At 39.0% G+C, this 10,000-nt stretch overlaps 1 protein-coding gene across 1 annotated transcript in view; it reads left to right on the top strand.

Annotated features, from left to right (window-relative positions):
- The window catches only part of LOC144975974 (uncharacterized), a 23,549-nt gene extending 20,422 nt beyond the window's left edge, over positions 1-3,127 (top strand). Inside the window, exon 5 of the mRNA XM_078920217.1 lies at positions 2,873-3,127. Coding sequence (XP_078776343.1) covers positions 2,873-3,026 — 154 coding nt within the window. The 3' untranslated portion in view covers positions 3,027-3,127. The remainder of the gene's footprint in view (positions 1-2,872) is intronic.
- Positions 3,128-10,000: the final 6,873 nt, after the last annotated feature.

Genomic DNA, 10,000 nt, shown 5'->3' with positions numbered 1-10,000 from the left:
CATTTTAAATATATATGATAAAGTGTGTATGAAACGTTAAAGAAATAACTTTGCCGCAGCATTTATCTAAATTATTTTATTTTTTTGGGGGGTGTTATTGTTTTTTGGGTTTTTTTTTAATATTTTTGTTTTGTTTTTGTTTTTTGGGTTTTTTTGTTCGATTTTGTCCGTTTTGTTTTGTTTGTTTGTTTTTACTGAAATAAGCAGACGATGCGTTGTTAATTTGAATATCCTTTCAAAGAACAAGTACGAATATTATTTATGCCTCATTTAAAATATGTTTTTAAAAAAACATTCATGCTAAAATTTTCAAACGTGGATGTTAAGATTGAATTTCCCCCCCCCCCCCCCCCTCCTCTCCTGATATACGTCACTTAACATTGAGAGTTGTTTGTCCTGATATTATCTCAATGGGTAGATCATTCGCCTGACAAGAGAGAGAGAGAGAGAGAGAGAGAGAGAGACAGAGAGAGACACAGAGAGAGACACAGAGAGAGAGACAGACAGAGAGAGAGACAGAGAGAGAGACAGACAGAGAAGAGAAGAGAGAGAGACAGAGAGAGAGACACAGAGAGAGAGACACAGAGAGAGAGACGACAAGAGAGGAGAAGAGAGAGAGACAGAGAGACACAGAGAGAGAACAGAGAGAGAGAAGACAAGAGAGAAGACAGACAAAGAGAAGAGAGAGAGACAGAGAGAAGAGAGAGACAGAGAGAGACACGAGAGAGCAGAGAGAAGACAGAGAGAGAGACAGAGAGAGAAGGACAGAGAGAGACAGAGAGCAGAGAGAGACAGAGAGAGAGAGAGACAGAGAGAGAGACAGAGAGAGAGACAGACAGAGAGAGAGACAGAGAGAGAGACAGAGAGAGACACAGAGAGAGAACAGAGAGAGACAGAAGAGAGAGACACAGAGAGAGAGACAGAGAGAGAGACGGAGACAGAGAGAGAGAGAAGAGAAGAGAGGAGACAGAGAGAGAAGAGAGACAGGAGAGAGACAGAGGGAGAGAGAAGACAGAGAGAGAGACAGACAAGAGAGAGAGAGACACAGGAGAGAGGAGAGACAGAGCAGAGCAGAGAGCAGAGACGAGAGACGAGAGAAGACAAGAGAGAGAAGAGACAGAGAGAGAGAGCAGACAGAGAGAGACAGAGGAGACAGAGAGAGAGACAGAAGAGAGAAGAGACAGGAGAAAAGAGAGAGACAGAGAGAGAGACAGAGAGAGGACACGAGAGAGAGAACAAGAGAGAGAGACAGAAGAGAGAGAGAACACAGAGAGAGAGAGAACAGAAGAGAAGAAGAGAGACAGAGAGAGAGACGACAGAGAGAAGACAGAGAGAGAGCAGAGAGAAGAGAGACAGAGAGAGACACAGAGAGAAGACAAGAAGAAGAGAGAGAGAGGAGACAGAGAGAGAGAGACAGAGAAGAGAGACAGAGAGAGAGGGGAGAGAGACAGAGAGAGAGAGAAGACAGAGAGAGAACAGAAGAGAGAGAGACAGAGAGAGAAGAGAGAGAGAGAACAGACGAGAGAGAGAACAGAGAGAGAGACAGAGAGAGAGAGAGAGAAGAGAAGAGAGAGAGAGAGGAAGAAGAGAGACGAGAGACAGAGAGAGAGACAGAGAGAGAGACGAGAGAAGAGACAGAGAGAGAGGAGAGACAGAGAGAGAGACAGAGAGAGAGAGACGAAGAGGAGAGAGACAGAGGAGAGAGAGACAGAGAGAGGAGAGAGGAAGACAGAGAAGAGAGAGAGACAGAGAGAGAGAGACAGAGAGAGAGAGAGAGACAGAGAGAGGAACAGAAGAAGAAGAGAGAGACGAGAGGAAGAGAGAGAGCACAGAGAGAGACGAGAGAAGAGAGGGGAGAGACAGGAGAGCAAGAGAGAGAGAGACAGAGAGAGACAAAAAGAGGAGAAGAGGACACAGAGAGAGAGACAGAGAAGAACAGAGAGAGAGAGAGACAGAGAGGAGAGAGAGACAGAAGAGAGAAGAGACAGAGAGAGAGACAGAGAGAGAGAGAGAGAGGAGACAAGAGAGAGAGACAGGAGAGAGAAGAGGACAGAGAGCAACAGAGAGAGAGAGAGAAAGAGACGAAGAAAGAGAGAGGAGAGGACGAAGAGAGACGAAGACAGAGAGAGAGAGAGAGACAGAGAGAGAGGAGAACACAGAGAGAGAGAGAGAGGAGAGAGACAGAGAGAGAGAGAGGACAGAGAGAGAGAGAGAGAAGGACCAGAGAGAGAGAGAGAAGAGAGAGACAGAGAGAGAGAGACAGACGAGAGAGAGAGAGACAGAGAGAGGAGACAGAAGAGAGAGACAAGAGAGAGACACAGAGAGAAGACAGAGAGAGACAGAAGAAGAAGAGAGAGAGAGAGAGAGACAGAGAGAGAGAGACACAGAGAGAGACACACAGAGAGAGAGAACAGAGAGACAGAGAGAGAGAGAGAGAGAGAGAGAGAGAGGACAACCACACACACAGAGAGAGAGAGAGAGACAGACAGAGAGACAGAGAGAGAGACACACACACACACACACAGAGAGAGAGAGAGAGAGAGAGAGAGAGAGACAGAGAGAGAGAGAGAGAGAGATAGAGAGAGATAGAGAGAGACAGAGAGAGATAGAGAGAGACAGAGACAGAGAGAGATAGAGAGAGACGGTATCGATCACGGTACAGTCGAGATTGTTTTGGAGACCCTCCTCTCCTGTCAATCCAGCACTGATTAAGTAGCTGGGTTTTGTTAGGTATGACGGAAAGTACTTTCTTATGGACTCGTATCCGACCCAAAAGGTAGGTAGGAAGCAATTACCATTGTCTGTTTAACATTACTGAAACCGAGATAAACTACTAAATGGACTTTTTTTCTCCTTCTTAACCATTTGGTAGAGTGTGGAGGGAGATTGCTGACTTAGCCAGGGAGTGTGGTGTTGATGCCTTCCAGACCATCACATCCGAGGCCAGCGAGACCATCTCTGGAGTCGTTGATGACCTTGTGGATTCCATCAGAAGCAGATGGGATGACATCTTTGGCAGAAAGTAGATGATGTTACAGATTTCCGCTGATATTTTCTGGTGTGCATAGTTCATAGAGAATGTTATTCGGAACATTGTGCTATGAAAGTAAAGTTTTCATAAATCAGATTGTTTGCTCTACCTCCTTCTGTTTTATTTTTTTAATCACATAATTTTTGTCACGTGATTTGATGATCGTGGTGATGCTGATAATGATGATGATGATGACGATGATGACGACGACGACGACGACAATTACGATCACGACTAAGAAGACGACGACGATAATGATGATGATAGTGCTGCTGCTGCTGCTGCTGCTGCTGCTGATGATGATGATGATGATGATGATGATGATGATGATGATGATGATGATGATGATGATGATTGAGATCCTTGAGCTGCTGTTATGGATCAGGGACAGGGAGGTCGTCTTACTCACTCTTCTCTTCCTATCCTACCTCCCCCCTCCCCCTTTTTTCTGTTAATTCATTTATAATTGTATAACTGGTGTTTCAATTCAACTGGCAGTATGTCCTTGTCGTGAAACAAAACCTTACGCTTTTGCCTAATCCTTGACTGGAATCTTTCGCCTAGGGATGAACAACCAGCTTTATATTTATGAGGGACCCCTCTATCTTACTCTTTCTTTGGCGTTTCTTTGCGGAGATAAACTTTTGGTTTAAAATCATTTGGCCATCGTATCAGCTGCTGTTTTATTCATTTTCTCATTTTTAGTTATCTATTTATTTATTTATTTATTAATTTATTTATTTATTCATTTATTTATTTATTCATTTGTTCATTAATAAATAATTTATTTATCTAACTATTTATCTAATTATTTTTATTTATTTACTTATTTATTATTTATTTATTTATTTATTTATTTATTTATTTATTTATAAATTTATGTATTTATTAATTTATCTATCTATTTGTTATGTTTTTATCTCTTCATATATCCATGTATTTATTTTGGCAAGACAATTACTTTAAATTATTATATTACACACAAAACACTTGTACAAACAATAAAGCAATCATGACTATGAAAATATAAAGAATAAAAATACAGAACTAATGACTCTACTTGCTTTTTTTCTTTATCTTATTCATTTGAGAATTAGTATACCATATGAATACAAAGATAAAGTCATTTTCAAATATGTAAAGAGGTTGCCCTCTATTGAGAACGTTGCACTGTTTTTCTTTGAGTAATAATAATGATAATAATAATAATAATAATAATAATAATAATAATAATAATAATAATAATAATAATAATAATAATAATAATAATAATAATAATAATAATAATAATAATGATAATAATAGTAAATAATAAAGATGATGATGATGATGATGATGATAATAATAATAATAATAATAATAATAATAATAATAAAGTTCCATTTATTTATCCTCAACAAGATATGAAGTGAGTAGAAAAGTGCCAGAAGACAATAGAGAATAAAAAATTTTTTTCGCGGCAGTGGTGGGGTTTGAACCTGCGACCTTATTGGTACGACAACTCCGCCTGGCAGGTGAGAGCGTGGCTCTACCGTGTGAGCTATCCACGAACACAAAATATTCGTTTCAAACCCAAAGTCATTTCTAGATCCCTCTCTCACCCACTTCTTGAGATCGCCGATTCGTTCACCACCATCGCGAAGTAATTTTGACCAGCAGTTAAGCTTAATAGCCAATATTCTCATCACAAACATATAACATAGAAACGATTGAGACATTGAGTATGCTCCGGTGTATGGGTGAATTTTTAATTCAGAAAAGTGAGTGGAGCAGGCACTTATGTTGGTAACAACAAGATATGAAGTGAGTAGAAAAGTGCCAGAAGACAATAGAGAATAAAAAATTTTTTTCGCGGCAGTGGTGGGGTTTGAACCTGCGACCTTATTGGTACGACAACTCCGCCTGGCAGGTGAGAGCGTGGCTCTACCGTGTGAGCTATCCACGAACACAAAATATTCGTTTCAAACCCAAAGTCATTTCTAGATCCCTCTCTCACCCACTTCTTGAGATCGCCGATTCGTTCACCACCATCGCGAAGTAATTTTGACCAGCAGTTAAGCTTAATAGCCAATATTCTCATCACAAACATATAACATAGAAACGATTGAGACATTGAGTATGCTCCGGTGTATGGGGTGAATTTTTAATTCAGAAAAGTGAGTGGAGCAGGCACTTATGTTGGTAACAACAAGATATGAAGTGAGTAGAAAAGTGCCAGAAGACAATAGAGAATAAAAAAAATTTTTCGCGGCAGTGGTGGGGTTTGAACCTGCGACCTTATTGGTACGACAACTCCGCCTGGCAGGTGAGAGCATGGCTCTACCGTGTGAGCTATCCACGAACACAAAATATTCGTTTCAAACCCAATAGCTCAATAGCTCAGTTGATTGAGCACTCGCAAAGGGACCGAGATGAAATCCCGGGTGAAGTCAATATTTTTTTTCGACCCCCCCCCCCCCCCCCCCCGCTGGCCCGCCGACCAGTGATTGGGCAGCTGGGACTGCTTGGTCTGGCAGAAAGTAGTTTGTGATAGACTAGCGTCATATCCCAAGGATGGCAAAAAGTTGCTATTTTCTTTTTCACGCTATTTCAAGGGAACACTGGAATAACTGAGGCTTTAGTCGAAGTGCAGGCCACGAAGAGAGCTAAGGTAACTTGCTCAAGGCAGTGAGTCGAATGCCGTTCGTTTTGGGTTTGGAACAAAGGGGAGGCCTTCCGAAAACTCCTCGTGCTAAGGGAAACAACCAAAATAATCCCTTAACTAGACCTAAGAAAAAAATGAAACTTAGTCCCTTTAACTAACCCCAATAGGAAAAACAATATTAAGACATATAAGCGCTTATAACTAACCCAAATAGAAAACAAAAAATCATCTGATCTCGAAAATGAAAATAAAAACAAAACAAGGAATGCTTCGCTCTACCTTTCAATATTTCAAAAATCAAAATGGCGGCGGATAACCAAAACAATGGTCAAATTAAGAAGTTTTAAACGTTCACTAATCTATCAAGGTTTGTTCTGGAGTGTTTAGAATACTACTATATAAAGACAAATTGAATAGATAAACGCTTGACAAAAGATCCACGGTGAAAATACTAATTGCTAGACCGAGGAGCTTTCGGAAGACCTCCCAAACAAACCGTACTATCTTAAGTTCTGTTCTCTTTTTGAAACACCTGGGTTCATGAAAAAGTTATCGCAGAATTTAATGTCAATGATGTGGTAATAATGCGCCCGAGTCACCTTACAATCATATTATCTTAAGAGAGACAACTCATTAATACAAGAGGCCTTTCACGGTTTACACATGAGTAACATCCCCTGATTTTCTGGAATGGTTTCAGTTTATTATTGCGGTTAAACCAAAAAGACAGTCATTATAAAATCCCTAAGATCACTTGCATTTATTTGTTGTTGTTGTTGTTGTTGTTGTTGTTGTTGTTGTTGTTTGTGTTTGTTTTTTGTTTTGTTTTTTTGTTCGTTTGTTTTGTTTTGTTTGTTTTTTAATTCTTTTGTTTTGTTTTTTATTGGGTTTTTTTCCCGATCATTCCTCCTTTTTTTTTTCTTTTCCTTTTGCTTTGTTTCGTTTTTTTTTTGGAAGTGGTTATTCAGTATCAGATACTGAATAGTGCTTTGCCACTATTCAGTATCCATAAGGAACTCTTTTATTATAGAGAGAGTGAAAAGTGCGACAATCTCAGTTGAATGTAAATAAACTGCTGACCTACTACCAGATTGAACTCGTGCAGTTACTGACAGCCCGATTCAAAGTTGTAGAAATATTTTAATCGTTATTTTTAAATTTCTGCTATTGTGCAATTAACATAGTTCAAAATATCAAAAGAAGAGTGGCATTCAAATACATTTTTTAATGTCTAAATAGACATGATTAAATGTCACTAAAAGTTCAGTAACACCATGGCTTGGTGGATAAGCTGTTTGACTCTGAACTTAAGGTTCGAGAGTTCAAATCCCGGCCGGGTTAACTTTTATTTCTCCCCAATATTTTTGTTTTAATCATTTTATTTGCTTGTAATATATTTTAATGTTTATATTATACTATTATTATTATTATTATTATTATTATTATTATTATTAATTATTATTATTATTATTATTATTATTATTTCTACTTACTATTATTATTATTGTTGTTGTTGTAATCGTCATCATCATCATTATTATGATTATGATTTTTAAATCAAGTAGTAGGAGTTATTTAATCAGTTATCGATTTATTACGAATATCTTTTATGTGTTATAATCTCGTTGTTGTTTTTCATTGATGAGCTCTTCTATTGTTCATTACTTTTTAAAATCTTGCTTTTTTCTGTTTGTCACATTTGTTGTTGTTGTTGTTCTTGTTGTTGTTTTTGTTTGTTTGTTTTGTCATCTAAGACAATTTACGTGATAATAATAATAATGATAATAATAATAATAATAATAATAATAATAATAATAATAATAATAATAATAATAATAATAATAATATAATAATAATAATAATAATAATAATAATAATAATAATAATAATAATAATAATAATAATAATAATAATAATAATAATAATAATAATAATAATAAGGTCTAATAATAATAATAATAACTAATAAATAATAATAATAAATAATAATATAATAATAATAATAATAAAAAATAATTTAAACAGATACTGAATATTAGACTACAATTGACATCTATTTACTGAATACACGTGGTATTTTTAGGGTGTTTCTTTTTTTACGAAACCTGAAACCTGCCGAAACACGCCGAAACCTGACAAAGTTAGGGGAAGCAGGCAGCAGTGGGGAGTGAACCTGGGACTCAGGGAAGTGTACACCATTGGGGAGTGAACCTGGGACTGAGTTTCGTAACAAAAAAGCAATTACTTTTTTACGAAACCCAACAATATCCAACAAAGTTATGGAAAGAAAGTAGGCAACAGTGGGGGAGTGAACCTGAGACTCAGGGAAGTGTACACTATTGGGGAATAAACCTAAGTCTATGGTTTTTCGGTTGGTTTTGGCGGGTTTCGTAAAAAAGTAATTGCTTCATTCTCGTCTGGTACCCAACTCCCATAGTCCCAGGTTCATTTCCACTTATATCCTCTTCTCACAGTCCCAGGTTCACTCTCAACCAGTGTGCACTTCCCTAAGTCCCGGTTCATTGCCCAATGGTGCCCACTTCCCATAACTTTTGATAATTTCGGTAGGTTTCGAAATAAAAGTACATTCTGAGCTCACTGTCCACTGGTATCAGCCTCTCGCAGTCCCAGGTTCAATCCTCTCTGTGTCCAAATCCCAGATTCACTCCCCACTGCTGCCTGCTTCCCATAACGTTGTCGGGTTTTGGCGGGTTTCGTAAAACAGTAATTCCCCCTCCCCCTTGGTATTGTCTTTTTACAATATCCAGAGTCCTAGGTTCACTCCCCACAAGTGTACACTTCCCTGAATCTCAGGTTCACCCCCCACTGTTGCCTACTTCAATAACTTTGTCGGATATTGCCAGGTTTCGTCGGGTTTCGTAAAAAAGTAATTGCTTTTATATGAAACTCGCTGAAGCACGCTGAAAACCAGAGTCTCAGGTTCACTCCCCACTGGCGTACACTTCCCTGAATCTTCCATAACTTTGTCGGATATTGCCGGGTTTCGTATAAAAGTAATTGCATTTATATGAAACTCGCTGAAACCCGCCGAAAACCAGAGTCTCAGGTTCACTCCCCACATGTGTATACTTCCATGAATCTCAGGTTCACCCCCCACTATTGCCTACTTCATTAACTTTGTCGGATATTGCCAGGTTTCGTCGGGTTTCAGAAAAAAGTAATTGCTTATATATGAAACTCGCTGAAATTCGCCTAAACCCAGAGTCTCAGGTTCACTCCCTACTAGTGTACACTTCCCTGTGTCTCAGGTTCAGTCCCCATTATTTGCTTACTTTCCATAACTTTGCCTCAATTTGTTGGCATTTGGCGCATTTCGTAAACAAAAAGTAATTGCTTTTTTAAAATAACAAAATCCGCCGAAACCCAGTCCCAGGTTCACTCCCCACTGGTGTACACTTCCCCGAATCTCAGGTTCACTCCCCACTGTTGCCTACTACCCATAACTTTCTTGGATATTGCAAGGTTTCGTCGGGTTTTGTAAAAAAGTAATTGATTTTATATGAAACTAGCTGAAGCTCGCCGAAAACCATAGTCTCAGGTTCACTCCCCACTGGTGTACACTTCACTGAGTCCCAGGTTCACTCCCCACGCGTTGCCTACTTTCCACTTCTTTGCCGCATATTGTCGGGTTTCGTACAAAAGTAATCCCCCCCCCCCCATTGTTATTGCTTTTTTATAAACCCCAGAGTCCCAGGTTCACTCCCCACTGGTGTACACTTCCCTGAATGTCAGGTTCACCCCCCTCCCCCCCCCCCCCCTCAGCCTCTACACACACACACACACACACGCTGCTGCCTACGTCCCAGAACTTTGTCGGATATTGCCAGGTGTCGTCCGGCTTTTTATTACGAAACCCGCTGAAACCCAGTCCCAGGTTCACTCCCCACTGTTGTACACTTCTCTGAGTCCGAGATTCACTCCCACAGCTGCCCTCTTCCCATAACTTCGTCGGGTTTCGGAGAAAAAAAACACCGTATTATAGTGCAAAACCACTATTCAGTGTCAGATACTGAATAGTGCAAAACCACTATTCAGTATCAGATACTGAATAGTACAAAACCACTATTCAGTATCAGATACTGAATAGTACAAAACCACTATTCAGTATCAGATACTGAATAGTGCAAAACCACTATTCAGTATCAGATACTGAATAGTGCAAAACCACTATTCAGTATCAGATACTGAATAGTGCTAGCCTTTTTTTTTTTTTTTTTTTTTTGTTCGTTTTGTTCGGGTTCTTTATTTGGGAGGGGGGGGGGGGAAGAGATAAAGAGGGAGAGTTGTATTTATTTATTTATTTA

This window comes from Berghia stephanieae, chromosome 6 (assembly GCF_034508935.2).
Source record: "Berghia stephanieae isolate SIO BIC M18660-M18661 chromosome 6, UCSD_Bste_1.3, whole genome shotgun sequence".
In the NCBI taxonomy this organism is placed as follows: Eukaryota; Metazoa; Mollusca; class Gastropoda; order Nudibranchia; family Aeolidiidae; genus Berghia; species Berghia stephanieae.
Note: the sequence above shows the minus strand (reverse complement) of the source record. Positions and strands in the feature narration are given on the sequence as shown.